This window comes from Chaetodon auriga, chromosome 22, assembly GCF_051107435.1.
Source record: "Chaetodon auriga isolate fChaAug3 chromosome 22, fChaAug3.hap1, whole genome shotgun sequence".
NCBI lineage: Eukaryota > Metazoa > Chordata > Actinopteri > Chaetodontiformes > Chaetodontidae > Chaetodon > Chaetodon auriga.
The window spans coordinates 11849184-11867888 of record NC_135095.1 but is presented as its reverse complement, the minus strand read 5'-3'; the positions used below and the strand labels follow the sequence as shown (position 1 = coordinate 11867888).

General features: G+C 44.8%; 1 protein-coding gene across 2 annotated transcripts; it reads left to right on the top strand.

Annotated features, from left to right (window-relative positions):
• Positions 1-3365: 3365 nt before the first annotated feature.
• nrf1 (nuclear respiratory factor 1) lies at positions 3366-17258 on the top strand. 2 transcript variants are annotated; one of them, XM_076722298.1, is made up of 12 exons: positions 3366-3484; positions 5206-5326; positions 5497-5641; positions 6260-6374; positions 6522-6648; positions 6953-7093; positions 9895-10053; positions 10327-10542; positions 10648-10746; positions 10857-11014; positions 12709-12830; positions 15344-17258. In XM_076722298.1, the coding sequence occupies exons 2-12, from the start codon at positions 5249-5251 to the stop codon at positions 15502-15504; spliced, it is 1521 nt and encodes a 506-aa protein (XP_076578413.1). In that variant the 5' UTR covers positions 3366-3484; positions 5206-5248; the 3' UTR covers positions 15505-17258. The 2 variants fall into 2 exon arrangements, with proteins under 2 accessions (XP_076578413.1, XP_076578412.1); XM_076722297.1 differs by having other exon boundaries at positions 3383-3484; positions 5206-5332.
• Positions 17259-18705: the final 1447 nt, after the last annotated feature.

Here is an 18705-nt window from a genome sequence, read left to right as displayed (position 1 = left end):
GGTACACATCACCAAAGGAACACCGAGTATGCCAGGTACTGTTAACACACACACTTCGACTTCAAGCTTTGCACCCTGGTGGCTATAGCTTTAAACTGTTGCCTGTTTTAATCTTGTCTGGCTGAAATGAATTGGACAAATGAGTGTATGCATTAAACTGCACGCTCCCATATGTACCACTGTTGAGGTGCCCTTAAGGAAGGCAGGTATCCAACCACTGCTGCCATGCAACTCCATGATGGCCAGCAGCACAATGCTATGGTTTTACTAATGAGACCGAAAAACAGCAATGCATGAATTGAACAGCCACATAATTTTCAAGCAGGCAAACACTTAAAAAAATGACTGAAGGTGATAAACAAAATACTGAAGGAGTTGTACTGGGGTGGAGTTTGACTGGGAACCCAGGAGACTTAACACAGATGGAATTACAAACTTCAGACAAGCTTTTCAATTAATGTGGCGCAACAGAGCTCCAAATGACAGCAACTCATTTGAACATTTTAAACTTTGAAATATGGAAATCATGAGATGAGACATCTGTAAGCTGTATACAACATGCTCATGTTTACCAACCCAGGTGATACTGATGGGACAGAAAAGGCAAAAGGTTTAGCTTAATATCTGTGATCTCCATCGCTGCTGATTTCAACTTGAAGAAGTAACCACACACAACACCAGAACTTCATTCAAGCAAATACAATAAATGCACAGTATGTTGAAGGGGAAGTTGAATACTTCAGTTTCTGGTTTAGGTTGATAAATCTTGCATTATTTCCCCCAAAAATAGTGTCTTGTTGCAGCTTTAAAGGGGAACATGTTAACAAGACAGAGGGGCAGGTATCATGGAGATGTTACACACAGCAGGTACAGGCAGACTAGAGAATCATTTTCTACCGTGTCTCCACCACCTTCTACTTCTCTTCGTTGTCTTGACCTCTCTCAAAGCCTTGTGACGGTCCACACAATTACCTTCAATTATCCTCACTTCCACCTCACCAATTACAGCCATTATTGATTCCGGACCCCCAGGCTGTAAGCCTTATCTACACCCAAGCACAGCCCTCGGAGTCTGGAGGAAGCAGAATAGGACCAAATAATAAGACCTTGGTTCATTAACACTCTCCAGCTTTTCACTCCATCTACGTCACACCGTCACCTACCCAACAGAAATGGCTCTGCACTGCTGTGCCCTTGAGAAATAAATTAAACAAATGCAAGATCAGCCCTTTTGAAGTAGCTGCGACTCTGCTCGGGGTTATCTACAGACCAGGATGCAAGTTAGTTACCAACACATTTAATCCTTAAATTGTCCCCACAGTCAGAAAGATGAATATAAAAGCAGCACCAACAATCCAAAAGCTGGATTTTTGCAGAGAGAACTCAACAAATACATCTTCAACTCTCCATCGCAGTTTGTCAATCATGTAGGAGACACGGAGACAGAGGCATCGCACTGAGACAGTCTAGTATGAAGGTCAGTTACACAGTATGGAGGCTGTAAAATATGGAGTCAAACTCTGCGGCTCTCCTGCCAGATTTTTTGAATATGATACTTGCTGACATTTAGTGAGACACAAACATAAGCTGCTGTCACCACACACTAATGTAAAACATCCATCATCTTGAATATACGCCAGGGCACCTGCAGAGAGCCGCATCAACGATGCCTCACTGCCATCTCCTGTTTCAACAAACTTGAGCGCTCAGAGCTCCAAGTGCGATTTGTAAAGCAACACTGCCCCCTAGTGGTGTGGTTCGAGTTGTGGCTGCTGGTGTGTGGCGTGCACTAGCGCTTGTACAGTTTAGTCTACATTAGGAAAACAGCGCAAAGGAAAGCTAAAATCATCAGAAACTTACCTTTCTATGCTTTCATACAGCTTTTCCATGGATTTTGTCTCCGTGCAGCATCACCGGAAGTTGTCCAGAACACCTTGCGTACCTGTTTGAAGTACAAAACAAGTGATTTTTATAGCATCCAGGCAGTCAGGCAAACTTTAAAGTTACAGTGCTGCCACCAGTATTTAATCCTTCAAGAATAATGACACAGAGACACGTTACTTTTAAATGATATCATGCAGGGTAGAGAAGAAGTTAGTGGAGGCCTGAGTTAGTGTTTCCGTTTAACTGTACTGCATTATACTGGCAGGTATATAACACGGGGTATATAACACTTGTGCAATATCTTTTTGTCTTTTTGTCCTCTGACTTCTTGCACTCTGTCTTCTTGCTGCTGTAACATGTGAATTTCCCCTATTGTGGGATAAATAAAGTCTATCTTATCTTATCTTATCTTATCTTATCTTATCTTAAGTGTTTCCAATGTTTGGTGAACGTGCATTTATTGGCCTTTACATCGTTAAACTATTAATATGTTTGCACAAACACGGGCCCCAGAAAAAGCAAACGTGTCCTAGTAATTGTTTAAATGATGTGTCCGAACAAAAATGTAAAAAGTAGAAGTATTCGACCAACCTCTTGGGAAAATCAACGTGTTCATACAAACATTAGCCCAGTTAGCTTGAATGACACAGGTGTTACTAAATTGGAAAGCTTATTTTGGTCGAGCGCCAGTTGTTTTTGCTGCCAGTGACGTTTCCCCAAATTAAAACATGAACTTTTGTAACACCACATAACTAAAGTCCACTAATTAATTGTTTGTTTGTTTGTTTGTTAATTCGTTCGTTCGTTTTCCGGCGTTTTCCGTGCAATAGATAACCTTACCTGAGGGCCGGTGAGACGCTCTGCAGCAGCAGCGTTCAGACGGAGAGGAAAGGGGCGTGGTTTGCCAGGTCTAATGTGGCGTTCATGAACTGTCGGAAATATTACTAGAATGAATTATAGATCTCATTTCAGTAAAAACGCTCAATCGCTGTATTTGTGATTTGAGAATCTGAAGAGCAGATGTACGCAAGTGTTGTCGTGTAAATGAGTTCATCCTTATGTACAGCATTTCTTTTTGAATGTTTTAAGTGCATTGTGTAAAACGCGTAAAAATGAAATATACCTTACAAAAACCCACACACATTTATGGTTCATATTTTCGATGTTGCTTTTCTATATCGTTTTTCTTTATCTTTACTTTATGAATATCGGGCTGGCTTTGCAACATTTGCAAATACTTTATAAGATAGAGTTTGTTCATAATGTATCTAAAGATTTGCAACCATTGTGAAAACAATAGGCAGTCAAAACACGATTTACATTTGCTGGCACGTCATAATATATAAACAGCACCGCTAAACAATACGATAAACAATAACCACCTACTCAAGTGCTTTTGTGCTCATCTTTTGACCGAAAAAACTTGTATGCTTTGTGACTCTGAGTGGCACCTGAAGGCATCACTAGTGCAGATCAGTGTTGTGTGCGGTCTGCTCGCTGTGTTTGCTGTGTTTGCTGCTGGCTCCCCTCTGTCCTCCATTAGAGCTCGGCTCCATCCCCGCTGTACGGCGCAGGCCCGAAGTAGCGCAGCCGCTCTGAGGTTAGTGCCCTACCGCGCAATCTCCATTTATTTCAGCCCCGGCGCAGCCGCATCATCGAACCCGGCAGCGTTGGGGTGAAAGATGCAGATTGTTTAGATGCTGACTGGAGCAGCGTTATGATGCATATATGGCTTTTTGTGAGGAATCGTGTTTCGGGCGCGTATCGACAACAAGCTCGGAGAGACTAGAATAGCTGTGGATGAGACGCAGGCCGCTGGGCCTGTTGTAGCGCTCTGTTTTGTTTCATATTGCGCGGGTTTCATGCTAGCTGCAGCGTTACCGAGCTTTGCCTTTCGCTGCACACACAATTAATTCACGCTCAGTCTGCCAACATCAACAAAAGCGTTGCTGATCTCGATCGTAGCCAGTTTTCATTCAGATCGCCGAAGCTACATCGCCAAATGGTTAGCAAGCTAGCTTATTAGCTAAATGTAGGACATTGCTAGCTTAGCTCGGTTTGGCAGTCGCTGTCAACCGACCCGGCAAGCCGGCTAACATTACAGCACCGTGACGCTTCAGCAATAACCTTACCTGTTTAGTGCAGTTAAGTAAGCCTGTTAACTACGTGTTATGGAAATCAGCCTTATTGTTGGCCATGATTGTGATTAGACATCAGTGTTGTCGAGTCGTGCACCGGTTCGTTTACCATCCCATTGATCCTGTCAGCAGCTACAGTCCGTGTTGTTGGTACAGGAGCAAATCAGCATCTCTGTCTGCAGCTGATCACAGAATTTTGTCTCCCCCAAACAACAGTCCAAGTCTCGTTCACAGAAAAAACAAGTGTGTATTGGAAAGATCTGTTCAAATACATATCCATGTATCAGCTGTCCAGCATGAGTCAAGTGAGCAGCTTATCCCCATTAAACTCCTCAGTGGTTGGTTTCACTCAAACAGCCTGTCAACATGTCTGCATCCATCTACTGATGCTGTTTATAAGTTAACAAAAGCACGTTGTGTGTGTGTGAGATTTGGTTGATTGTGAGTGACTGTCACCCCTCTATAACACCGTAATATCACTCCAGTGCAGTTCACCAACGAATACACACACACACACACACACACACACACACACACACACACTGCCTTAAACTGTGAATGCATTTAAACTTTCTTACATTTTTACTATCAGGAATTTCCTTTCATTCAGTTTGAGATGAAACCGTGACATGCATCTAGATGGAGTCAAGGGACATTTATTAATGTGTTGAATAAATGAATATCTTTCTAATCTATTTCTTTTCAGACCTATGATTTAACACATAATAGATGGGAAAATAAAACTTTTCCATGCTTTGACCACAGTGGTTTTATTCAAAATGAAACTATTAGAACAGCGTAAAGCCCCCTAGAGGCTGATTAGCAATGGTGCAATAATTGCACCATTTTTTTCAGTGGAAATTCATGATTACTGTGACAGCTGTGCATGGGAGCAGTTTGTCCTAAATTTCTTGAGTTTGAAGGTCTTAACAATTCCATGAACGTGCATTTATGCTGCGCAGGAGTTCACAAATATGTACAAAATACATGCAGACGAACACATCAGGGAATATTTCAGATTAGTTTGCTTTAGCTTTCAGTCCAATACATGTTGTATTTTTAGCATGATGAGCCTGAGCTTGTTTCTGCTGGTAGTACATGTGACACATGGGGCCATGTGGGGGTAAAACCATCCCTGTCATTATCTTATGCTGCGTCTCTCCTTTTCGTCTGCTCTCCTCAGTCATTGTACGGTGGATCCAGCTGTTTGGACCAGGTGGCCGATAATGGACGAGCACGTCGTTCACCAGACGGAACACATGACCACCATCGAGGCCAGCGCCGTCAGCCAGCAGGTCCAGCAGGTGCATGTAGGCATAATACCTTAACAGTGGAAACCAGGAGTGATGAAGAGGCATTTCCAAGTCCCATTGTTTTGCAAGCCAGTTAGGATTTTAGTCAGTCAGATATGGGTGCCGTGATTTTTTTCTTTGAAGGTTTCAACCCATTCTGCTTGGATCATTACTGTGAATAGGTGCACGTGGCCACCTTTACTGAAGCATCCATGATGAGCGCAGAGGAAGACTCAACGTCCTCACCGGATGACGATCCTTACGATGACACAGACATCCTCAACTCGGCTGGCACGGATGAGGTCACCGCACACCTGGCTGCCGCAGGTACGTCTACCCAGGAGGGAGAAGCTGAGCATTTAGTGGTTTTAGGCAATAAGAAGCATCCAGCCAATGTGTGACAGTACCTGAATGAGTTGGTGAAGCTGCGTCCTTTTGGCTCAAAGACCTTCAGGTTTTTCTTTCCCTCATATCTGGCATTTCCAATGAATTCTACTAATCCAGTAAAACGTGCCTGGAGTTCAGTGTAATGCTTGTGATTGAACAACAGGTGGTGCCAGTGGACTATTTTATGGCGCTGCTGCAAAATATTGCCTCCTGTCAAGCTCCTGACAGCACCTTTTTGTCTTTTCCCTTTTAAGTCATTGATGTACCAAACGGGGCCAGAGAGCCGCATTTGCAGCTCGGCTCTGTTTGAAACTTTTCTCCTCGTTTTCTCGGATCAAATCAAAAAAGAAGATTGAATAAAAGTAACGAAGTCTGCCATACATTCAAGATAGATCAAATCTGAGAGGAAAAACAGTGCTCAGATCTACTGAATGTTGTTTATTGTGATTGTCGTCATCTTCTTTTACACTTTTCTGACTGTCAAACTTGATCTCTCTCTCTCTCTCTCTCTCTCTGTCTTTCTCTCTCACTCACTCACTCTCTCTCTCTCTCTCTCAGGTCCAGTAGGCATGGCAGCGGCTGCTGCTGTGGCAACTGGTAAGAAAAGAAAGAGGCCTCACATCTTTGAATCGAACCCCTCCATCCGTAAGAGGCAGCAGACTCGTCTGCTCAGGTGAGCTTAATGAGACAGCAGGCCAGCTTTGCCATGTGTTTTCCCTCATCAGTTCCCATTAGAAAAGTGATATTTTCAGCACCTGAATGCAGGCCGAGCTGGTGTTGTACTTTATGGTTTTATTCTGAGGGTGGCGTGTGTTTACAGGAAACTGCGAGCCACCCTGGATGAGTACACCACCAGAGTGGGCCAACAGGCCATCGTGCTGTGCATCTCCCCCTCCAAACCCAACCCTGTGTTCAAGGTGTTCGGTGCTGCTCCTCTGGAGAATGTGGTGAGTGTTACAGTCAGCCGGTTAAACTTAGAGGTACATTGAACCGTGCATCTTCAGTGAACTGCATTTGCTATGTCGCTGCTCTTTCTTGATTCTCTCTTTGCATGCAAATCATTCATGCGATAAGTTTCACATCTCTTTTTTTCTAATAATAATTTACTTTCTATGTCCAAAAATAGTGAGAGGTCCATCACAAGGAGAGATCATAGACATGATTAAACAATTAAATGATCATTTTCTGTTTATCTAACCAATAGTTCGCAGTTCCAGCACTAAACTGAAACACTGTCTTTCTGTCCTCCAGGTGAGGAAGTATAAGGGCATGATGTTGGAGGATCTGGAGAACGCTCTGGCTGAACATGCCCCCGCTGGTGGCGAGCTGGCCTCAGAGCTGCCCCCTCTCACCATTGACGGCATCCCTGTGTCTGTGGACAAGATGACCCAGGTCGGGCTCAATCCTGTGTCTGTTTATCTTTTGTGGGCCAAACCTCCCAAGTAAAAAGTGTTTATCAAACACAGACAAACACAATGTCGGCGTTCCCAGCAGGGGGCACCAGTTGGCAACAAATCAGGGTTACAGATCGTGTTTTATGTGTGCTGTGTGCAAGAGCTTAGCCATTATATGTATCAAGGTCAAAGCCTCAATTTTAGCACGTTCTCGCATGTCAGTGTCACTTGATGAGTTTGATTCATGTATTTTTAACCAGCAATTGTTTGCGACATACCTGCATTTTCATGGTAAAGGGCGACTTCGGCAGTGTTATTCAGGCATATACATGATGCATACGTGGTGTCTACATCTGAAGACAAGCCTCCTCCCTTTGCGAGACAGGCTGTGGTACCAGTGAGAGGATGAGCAGAGTAGACTGCTGGAAAGCCTTTTACTGCACCGAGTCCTCTCTTCACCCGAGGGAACCCAGCTTGTTTACTCTGCCATCTCAGTGCTGCTGACGCGCTCTCTGGATCATCGTCAGAGTAGCCAGCATGTCAGTGGCCCTCAGAGACGGTCCTCAACCCTGGGAGCACGGTAGCCAATTGCAGGGCCAGATGTGTCCTCGGAGGGCAGGTGTTAGTTGGTGCTTGTTTTTCTGGAGGTTGTAGGATGAGATTATCATGAGTAACCTGTTGCCTCACTCAGCTTGGCCAAGTCAGGTGGAAAGGTGTGGGGGTTGGTGTTTTTAGAGGTATGTGTGTGCTAAGCGTTGGAGACGGGATGTTGTCAAGTCCCTCTGGGAAAGGTCAAGTAACCTTAGAGAGGGCAAGTATGAAAATGAGAACATGCGATGAAAGGGAGCTGATGCAGATTTAGCACGCCTGATCCATATCAGGCAGGCCTTAGTGTTTTCTATGCAGACATCCGCAGTAAGTTTTGCGCCGCTGAAGAAATCCCAAGTAAGGTTTAGTGACGCAGGCAGACGCCCTGGCCAGTATGGAGCATCTGTAGCAGGTGATCCCGGGTCTAGCCTGAGCCCATAATTACCCCCTAGCCTTGTTAGGGCCAGGGACCCGGCAACATAGCCGCCTTCTTAAATGCTGATTGGACCATTGCTCGGAGGATTAGGATTGGGGGTGGGGTGGGGTGGTGGGTGCAAGGACAACATGCCACTTAACTCACTAGCCACTGTAATTAGGCCATCTGGCCTAGCACACATGCATCCACATACATCCACACATTGACCAGCCACAGGTGGAAACACGGACATCTTTTTGCTACTAAGTCCTTTTTTCTGGTGCTAATCCAACTTGTTCTGTCAGTGGGCTGAGTGTTGGCTCCTGTGAAGCCCCTTTACTGCGGCCACTTGGATGGTCACACCAGGTTTTTCCAAAGCTGGTGTGACCATCCATTTTCTATCCAGATCCATTTTGCTGTATCTCTTTGTGTGATGCCCTCAGGAACCAAGTATAGGTGGTTTGTGAGTTAGAAACGGGGGTCTAAGGGGGGGAGGAGGGAGGGATTTATTTCTCCCGGAACCAAATTTAGCCTGTGATGTCAAGGCAGGCAGACGCTGCAGTGCCTCATTGTGCAATATAATCCCCCGGTGATGCTTGCATATTACCAGGACACTGAGGACATTGGCACTAAACCCCACCCCTGCCTGTCGGCGAGTGTGAGTGTACGCTCCTGGAAATGTTGATGTGACGCATGCTGCTCACTGCCGCATGTGAAGCATGCATGTTGATTGATGATCAATAGCACACAAATGAGATTAGATTAAGACCCTCACTCTGCCTGCTTTGGGGCAGAGTGCAAACCTCTGCAGGCCTCTCATGCAACACGGCAGACAAAGCAGTCAGTACAGGAAAACAAGCACGCCTAAACTAAACATTACAACCTTCATGAAGGCAGCATTTATTGCATCGCTGTTGTATTATCTTAAGCTTGGTGCACAGATGGCACCAACATGTTTATTTTTTCAACTGTGAAATGTCCTGAGCACATGTCTTGGTCACAGTTCTTTAAAAAATAAATTCAAGGATTCCACACAGAAGATGTTTATGTTACTGTAGTCCAGGTGATCGGGCTCTGCTGATTACTCTCCACTTTTACAATAAGTGAAAATAACAAGTTCTACCTCTGCAGCATCAAGAATGGACGTGCTATGTGAGTGCTGGTCTCTTAACTCCAGGACAAAGCAATCAGCCCACAATTACAGCAGCTTTTTCACTTCTAACGACCTGCACTACAGAAGCTTGGCTCCTTTTGCTTCACTGTTTGTGAATGGCACACTCAATATAGTTTACAAGCACTCATTGACACAATCAATCCACAATAATGAAATAATGACTTGAGTCTCCACACAAGTCCATAAAATGGCACACGCCACCAGTGATCAAAGTTAATCTAATGTTTTTGTTTGACATTGAGTGTCTTTTTTAACAAGATCAAGCAGCTTGTCCTTGTTCATGCTACGCTGAGTGTACTGGAGCCTTCGCTAGGACAGTTTGACTGTGTTGGATCACCCCTGATGTTCCATCAGGCTGGAGCCACAGCCATAGATTGGTCTGTTAATAAACATGATCGCGTTGTTCTCCTTTTTAGAAAGCCTGTTTCTATTTGCAGGCCTTGACCACCTCAGCACCCGGCAGCAGGTACCCGATCAATACGCGCCTCCTGCTGCCTGCTCAAGGGCGTGTTTGCTTATGTATGTGTGTGTGTGAGAGAGAGAGAGACAGTGCAGCTCTCCACTTCAGAGTTTTAGTGACTGTATCATCTCTTTGCGGCATGCATCTGTCCTTTTGCTTCAGGCCCAGCTGCGAGCGTTCATCCCAGAGATGCTGAAGTACTCAACGGGCCGAGGGAAGCCTGGCTGGGGTAAGGAGAGCTGCAAGCCGGTGTGGTGGCCTGAGGACATCCCGTGGGCCAACGTCCGCAGTGACGTTCGCACAGAAGAGCAGAAACAGAGGGTGAGGGAAATACTGTTGTAATGACGTTTGCTTTGTTGATTTTGCCCCTCCTTCCAATAGCAGTTCTTTTTAAGCCTCAATTTCTGCACGATACAGATGGTGCAAAGTGGATAACAGGCATATTCCAAGAGATGCCACATCTCTTTTCATATGATAGGTCCCAAAGTGGCTTTAAACTACTCAAGTTCCTGACTTGGTTAGTCATAAGTGGTATTTGAAGACCTCAAGCTGCAGAATTGTTTGCCATATTAACTTCTATTTGTGTTTCCCAAGGTGTCGTGGACGCAAGCGTTGCGGACCATCGTTAAAAACTGCTACAAGCAGCACGGCCGCGAGGATCTGCTGTACGCTTTTGAGGACCAACAGGTAACCACGGCAGCCCCCACCCAGCACCACCTGACCACCGCGCAGAGCATCGCTCACCTTGTGCCCTCACAAACGGTGGTACAGACCATCAACAACCCCGACGGAACGGTCTCGCTCATCCAGGTGCGTTTCAGTGGCTGTTATGTTCAGATCAGAATCTCATTCAGTAAATCTGAGGTTTAATGTGTTCACTGTTTGTTTTCTGTGACTGCACCACCTTTCTCTCAGGTTGGCACAGGACACACAGTTGCCACTCTGGCAGATGCTTCAGAGCTGCCCGGTGTGACGGTGGCGCAGGTCAACTACTCCACTGTGACTGATGGAGAGGTAACACCGACGTTCTGCGCCATGAAGCTAGAAGACCAGCAATCCAGAAACAGTCTTTATTGCTGCACTGCTGATCTTCATTTGCATGAAATTGTCTTGTTCTTCTCCAGGTGGAGCAGAACTGGGCCACCCTCCAGGGCAACGAGATGACAATCCAAACCACTCAGGCCTCAGAGGCCACGCAGGCGGTGGCATCCCTGGCTGAGGCCGCCGTCGCTGCCAGTCAGGAGATTCAGCCCGGAGCCACTGTCACAATGGCTCTGAACAGGTGAGGATGGGAGACGTGACTAAGATATGTTTTGGCCTAACAGCTGGATGAGTACGGGACAGCTGTCAGGGCCGGGGTCCCCTGGAGATGAGAGTCAACTGCCTCTCATCCTGCTTCAGCATCAAACTAATTAGCCTGTAGCTTTTATAGAGGCAGCGTGCATGGTACACAAGCATTAAATGGGTTGTTAGCTGCATATTTCCGTGTGCTAATGGCTCAGTAGAATTTCGTTTATTGTATAAACATATGTGCAGGTGTTAAATGATTGATTGCTTTGTAGTGCAAGTCAGTAAAGGTTTGAAATAAAAAAATCACTCATAGCATAGCATTTAGAACCTGTAATTAAAATATGTGAGAGGGTACAGTACTGACCCTTAGTAAAAGGCTGTCTGCAGATTCTAGAAAGAGTCCTGTTTTCATATTACTATCAACTGTCTGTAACTGCAGCCACTCTGGTAGTAAAACATGTCCAAAGGTGGTGTTTGTAATGTTTCTCTGGTGGGAAATCAGCCACACACGACTGTATTCAGATGGGATCTACAACAGGATCTTAAATCATGTCCCATGGATGGCTCGAGTGTCGCAGGATCTGATGACAGTGCAAGAACGCATTAACCAAAGAGTTAGCAGTCTTTGGTTGCAGCTACGGCGTTAAATCTCATGATCTTTCTTTCTCGTGTTCTTTAAAAGTCTTTAACTTGCCAAATTCACCAGTCAGGCTTGCCGAGATGCTGACATGTTCGTTGTTTTTTTCACTGCGGTGGTGTCAAGGCAATAATTTCAGATGTGTATGGGTATGTCCCATTGGGGCTTGTTACCTGCACCCACCTGTGTCCTCCTTCCTCCCCCCTCCCCTGCCCTGTTTACCTGAGCGAAGCTACTCTGGGCTCTCTGCTCCACAGGCTCTGGAACATTTTGTCTCTGTTTTCCAGCTCCAGTGGGAGAATATCGTGGTACAAAATTTATCAGCCGTGGCGAACTGTTAAACGCAATTAGTGAAGCCTTAATCTGCACTGATGGCACAAAATGTTTACTGCTAAACAGAAAAACCACCTCGGATTGATCAATATCTGTCAGCAAGACTTGATAAGAAGCATTTTACTGCCAGTGTTGGCAAACTTTCCTGCCGTCTAGTTTGTCCTAACTAGACAGCATCCAGTCGAGTGTCATCCACATACAGCCGCAGTGTGAGTGAACCATCACCGCTTACAGTCTGTACTCTCTCAGCTCCTCCTCCTCCTCCTTATGAGTCCATCTGTAGTTCAATCTCAGATGTGATTATCAATCAAGCTGCGAACCGTTCCATTAGTTCATAACGAAGCTGCTGTGGTAATAGGCTCGTGGTAATTCCACTGGATAGATCTGGTTGATAAAACTGCTTTGTTAGACCAGCAGCACCTGGCCTTCAGGGAGATGTGACAGATTCCCCATAAGTCCAGACTAGAAAAGCCTCTTATAGCTCATACACTCCTGCCTCTTCACCCCACATCTCTCTAATAACCTCTTGTGTTTGTGAGCAGACCGTGCGTGTGTGTGTGTATGTGTGTGTGCTTTGCAGCTTTGTACCAATGATTGTGTATGAAAGCCTAATATATGAATATGTGTTTTGTTGAGTTGTGTGCACAAAAAAAATGTTTTAATGCCCAGTTTTTACATATTGTACACTGTATCCAATGTGTGTGTGTGTGTTGCAGCGAGGCAGCAGCCCATGCCGTGGCGACGTTGGCTGAGGCCACTCTACAAGGCGGAGGGCAGATTGTGCTGGCAGAGACAGCAGCTGCTGTTGGGGCGCTGGCAGGGGTTCAAGATGCTACAGGTACATTTTCATCCATCACGTTATCAACAGCAACATGGAAAACACACTTCAAATGACAGAATATACATAGAGTCATATAGTATGTGGTGTAGTGTAAGGCAGGGGTTCTCCTCCTAATTGGTGCCTGTGTGTGTGTGTGTGTGTGTGTGTGTGTTCCCCAGCCAATGGCATTTCTAATTAGTCTTACTAAGTGTAAGCTTCCCTTCAGTAGCACTACGGTGAGACCTCTGAGCTCCTACACTCTAATCTACTCTGTGCTGATGTGACAGATGGTGTGTGTGCATGTGCATGGGCGCTGTGTGTGTGTGTGTCTGTCTTGTAGCAGGAGGGTTAAGGTTAGGGCTAACCCTAACCCTTTTAATTATACGTTAGCTCAGTGACCCTATCGTCAGTGTCCTTACATGCATGCACTGCTGTGCCAGTGTGTGTCTGCTGGGATTGGACCACTTTCTTATGACGTCCTTTTTAGCATATGTTCAGTCAGTATCCTGAGGGTGGAACGTAAAGCTGCTTCTTGTCAATGATTAACATCGAGGAGACGCGCTGCTGATCTGAGATTGATGACCCGATGTAGAAATGTCAGGGGCCTATTGCACGTACCTGCAGGATCACAAGTGAAACTACGCAGTCGCACTCTTGGCTTTCTCATTCTTGAATTTCAATTAAGACTTAATGCCTTTGTAATTAGGTGTGTCGATCACTGGCTTAGTAGCGCTTTGATTGTTCAAGTTGTGAGCTAATGGTATCTTTCTCTCTCTCTCAGTCCCATTTTGGAAACCATGATTTGATGCATTATTGTTTGTTGGTTGATACTTTGAATTATGGTAATTTATAATCGACGTAATGATACAACCCATGATTGACAGGAAGTTCTGCCCACACACACATCTCGTCGAGCTGTCAATCTTTTTTTCCGTTCTTCTAATCAGAACCATCCCACAGTGGGATTAACACACACATACACGCACATTCACCGAAAGTACACTTGTCCAGGGGCATGACCGGGTCCCTCAGGGGCCCTCCTTAAGAGGGCCGATCCACTCCATTATCAGTCCATGGTCTAATCACTGGGCCAGCTGTCAGCACTCTATCCCAGGTTCTCTTGCTGGACTGCATACATGCACACACACAATCACAGGTGGCATGAGTACAAGGTTAGTCCACATGAAACTGAATTTCATCAGAGAAAGTATCATAAAATACTTCAATAAAATATGCACAGCGTGTATATTTGCACATTTGTAGTGCAGCCTTTGTAGTTTGACGTCTTGCGTCCTAAACCGTAAGGAGCCATTTGGCTGCAAAGGCTCACTCAAACAACTAATGGAGCTGCCAGAGCCAGTCCTTCTCCCCACTATTGACCTTTGCTAATCACTGTAGTGCTACACAGGAGTGCAGAGCGCCGTTTGAAGTGCGCTGGCCCAGACGCCGCTGATTGGCTTGCGTAGCGCCCCTTCACTGACACAGGCATGCAGACACTCACACACACTAATACATACACACGGCAACACCAAGCACGGCCCTTCATGTCTAAGTAACTATGTTTGAGTGGCTGAATTAGGCACTTCACTCAGTGCTGTGTGCGTACATCACCGTGCCAGGCCAATGCCCTGTTCCCTAAGCCCTCCACCATAATCACTGCCAGCACAATTACCTGCATCAGCAAAACTTAACCCTGTCACAAATCACTGGTGAGTGGGCTTAGCAAGGGCCCGCATTAAGAAGACCAGCAATTACAAGCTAACCTGACAAAAGAGGCTCAAGTTTTTATTTTGGGCAACTCGAAAGATGTGAATGCAGCCCTGCATCATCTCAGTTATGTGTTTGAAAGGGATTTATGGTTAGTGTCTGTTTGCTGCGTTTAATGTCCAGTGTCTTAGCTCAGAGTAATGGGAGCGGGCGTGAGCCACTGCCATCCCCTACACTGACCTTCTTGCCTGCCTGTGACACCGTGACAGCTTGCAGGGTGGGGCAGAGGCCCACGTGACTGCAGCAATAATCCCTGCAGGCAGAGACACACACACAGCTGGGCATGGGGGAAGCGAGCTGAGAACGTTCAATCGGACCATTGTTCAGAAATGCCGTCTCTGTAACATGGCCGCCTCCTGTCACACACAACTACCTGGCCTCCCAAGCACAGTGTCAGACCGAAACTCCAGTGACGAGATTACCGCCGAACGGCTGCAGCTCGTGATTTTCATCATCAATTAACAGTTAAGGCTCAGGGTTAAGCGATGTGTTTTCATCCAAACCACAGCAGAAAAAACAATTTACAGCTGAATAATTAACCTGAATGATTGATGGATTTGATTAATTTCCTGTCAATGGACTCCAATAATTCAGATAACCAACTGATCGTATCAGTAGTGTTTTTTTTTCTGACTGGGATAGATTAACCAATTACTTCCGGGCTAATTGCAGCTACTGGGGTAAAACAGATCAAGTAGACGGACACATACAAAGTGATATTGTTCGTTGTGCTGTGTGTCTAATGCCGAATATCTTTGCCTCAGGTCTGGTCCAGATCCCAGTCAGCATGTACCAGACTGTCGTGACCAGCCTCGCCCAGGGCAACCGGCCCGTCCAGGTCGCAATGGCACCTGTGGCCACACGCATAGATAACACTGTCACGCTGGACGGCCAGGCGGTGGAGGTTGTGACCCTGGAGCAGTGACATTTACCACCCTGGAAGGAGTAGAAGGCACTGAATGGCCACCGCGGAGATTTGTTTATCCTACTGTTTTCCAAGACATCATGCTGTGTACAATGTCAAATATATTTTTAAATGTACATCTGCAGGGGAAGTAAAGTGAGTTACCAATGCATTGTGTTTATTATGTAAAGATATTGCTTTTACTAGTGTTTTTTTTTTCTTTTCTTTTGCTTCATGGGTTTTTTTGTTTTTGTTTTTGTTTTTTTGTTTTTTTTTTTTAGCTTTGTGATGTTGAGTATTTAGTATTTATTTCTTTACAATTAACCTTTACTTAAAACAAAGATGAACCAAAAAGCCTGGGAGGAAAGCCACCACTGCTTCACCCAGAGTGTGTAACTGTCACCGTTCTGGATTCTCATTGTCGTCTCTGTGTTTGACTGTTTCGTTTTTAGGATGCATTTACAATTCAGTGCCATAGTCAGAAAGCACGCCTCTCTGTTTCCCATAGATCACTATTCTGAATTTTTCTCTTCCCGCCTCAACTCACCTAAAACTCTCTTAGTGTACAGAAACAGCATCAGTGTAGACACTCCCAGACATTTCTCGCGTTAGATGTTGAAATGTTGCGTTCGAATGCCGTCTTGCCGTGTGCTTTCCTCTGTGTTGTTTAACTGCAGTCCACGCACATGCCAAGATTTGTGAAGACTCAGGATATACATCAAGGTGTTTTTTACTGCTGGACGGCTGAGCTGACTTTCCGAAGCAGCCATTTTGTCTACCAAACCTTTTTATTTACATTGCATGGATAGGAGCACCCCTTGGTTTGTTGTTTTTGTTTTTTTTTTAAACATGTACTCCTTTGTATGTCACTTAGGACTTGGTGGTCTTTATTTATTTATACAGCTTAAAGTCACAGGGACGCTGAACATTAAAGGACCAGTGTGCAGGATTTAGTGACATCTAGTGGTGGGGTTGCAGATTGCAACCAATGGAGTACACCTGGCCTCACCCTTCATGTAGGAGAACCTCTGGTGGCTGCAAACTCATGAAAAATGCAAAAAAGGTGCTCTGTTTGGTTTGTTCATTGCGGGCTACTGTATAAACATGGTGGACTCTTTGGAAGAGGACCTGCCCCTTTACAGATTTAGAAGAGCTCATTCCAAGGTAACAGAAACACAATGATTCTTGTTTTCGGGTGATTGTACAGTAATGAAAACATACTTCTGAATTTTATTTTCTATTCCTTCCATATTCTGCAAACAGATCCCCCTAAATCTTACACACTGGTCCTTTAATTGACATCTGTGTAAATGTGCCACTTTAGCCATCATGGCGTATTTTCAGCTGCAGTCCCTGGACAGGTGTAATGACAGCGACACACAAAACACATTCAAGCAGGAGCAGCAATACTGTACATACAGCAGAGCACACGTCATCAGAACACATGAAACACTTCACAACAATACACAAAACAAAGCACGCTTCGGGTGATCACATGGTCACACACTTGATTGTCTTTTAACCATGACTTTGAATTGATTTTTAAACGAACAATAGGAGCATCATTTTGTAAACCACAGGAAGTTAGTCGTGCTTGGACAGGCGCTGCAGTATTTGTGATGCAGATATCAAAAAGGCATTTCTTTGAATCTTGCAACAAATAAAAATTGCTTGCCAGGAATCAACGTTGTTCAATGCAGCTGTAGCATTTTGGTTCAACTTTCATCATTGTTTAAGGCGTAAAGTCCAATAAACTGGCTGCTGTTCACCCTTCATTCTATTTCTCTCTTGGTTTTTAGCACACTGTTCATAATAAAGCGTAATTATCAATGGATACATAAAATGTTAAAGCTAAAAAAGTCACTGTTTTCATACAAACATTAAATAAAATTAATACAAGGGGCAGCTCTACAAAGCCTTTTAGCATCTTTTAGCTAATTGCTCTGGGTTGCTATATTGCAGGTTTACTGTATAGTTAAGTCTCTCATGGATGCAGGCAGCTGTATTCAGCAAATAAGCTATTAAACACACTGTACTAAACCTGTCAAACATCAAACACTGCCGTTTCCAAATCTGATGGTTACAGACTCCTTGACAAAAACAGAAAAGCCTTTTCAATTTGGATGACATGATACCTCTGTAAATGTGTAAAATGAAGCTGTCAAAAAGTGCGCAACATATCAGCTCTATGTGTTAGATAGTAAAGAAAATATGCAGGAAAAACAGATAAAGATGCAAATATTTCCAGCTGCAGTCAGTTTGCTGTTGCACAGCTGAGTGCGTTGAAGGTCATGTAATAGTCAGCTTGCTAAAAGCTAAATATCTTTGTTAACACAAACCCCAGACACAAACAGCCACCACATTTTAATTTTTACTAATGGCTATATAGTAAAAATGCAACACAGCTACATTTACACCATTATCACTGCAAGAGACAGAATTTATTTGTGTGAAAGAGACTGCTGTGGGGGGGCAGGCAATGATCTTGTCCCACCTCTTCCATTAGAGCAAAATACACACACACATCCAGGAAGCTTTATGTTTAACTTTGTGTTCTTCATAGTTGAGGACTTTTTTAAGAAAAGCCACATTTCTCTGCATTTTGTCCCTTAATGATCGAGCTGCCACCAAACCCGATAACCACACTCTCCTCTGCAGCACCCCCACCTTCCCTGCCGTGACAGACAGGGCCATGATTACATCATAAGCTGCCTGAACCTCCTCTTGCTTTAAAGCCTGGGATTTGCTTGCCGGGCCCTTCTGTTGCAGAGTGGAACAGAGAGAGAAGCGTTCAGGCCTTAATCTATCAGGCGTCAGTGTATATCCCGCTCTTCCTCCAGATTAAAGCTGAACCAGGTTGCATTCACACAGATGAAAAGATCCCATTTGCCTTTCTTGTTTTATGTTTTCTTCTCCCTCCTGTCACGTTTAGGTTGGGCCCCTTGTGTGAGCTAAAAAACACTCGTAGGAAAAGAGAAAACTTTGTGCATTGTTCAAGTCATTGTAGGTGTGTGGCACGCGTGCACATCAAACCATCAGTGCAGATTAAGAAGGCCTTATTAGTTGTAGCATGCTTTCTTGGAAAAAGGCCTACACCTCATGCTACCTAAGCCTCTCCCTCTTCCATCTCTGTACCATCCATCCACTCAGCCACACTTACACAAAGTGCACTGAAACCTTTCAACTGTATCATTAAAGCTGAACCCAGCTGAGTTATGAAAT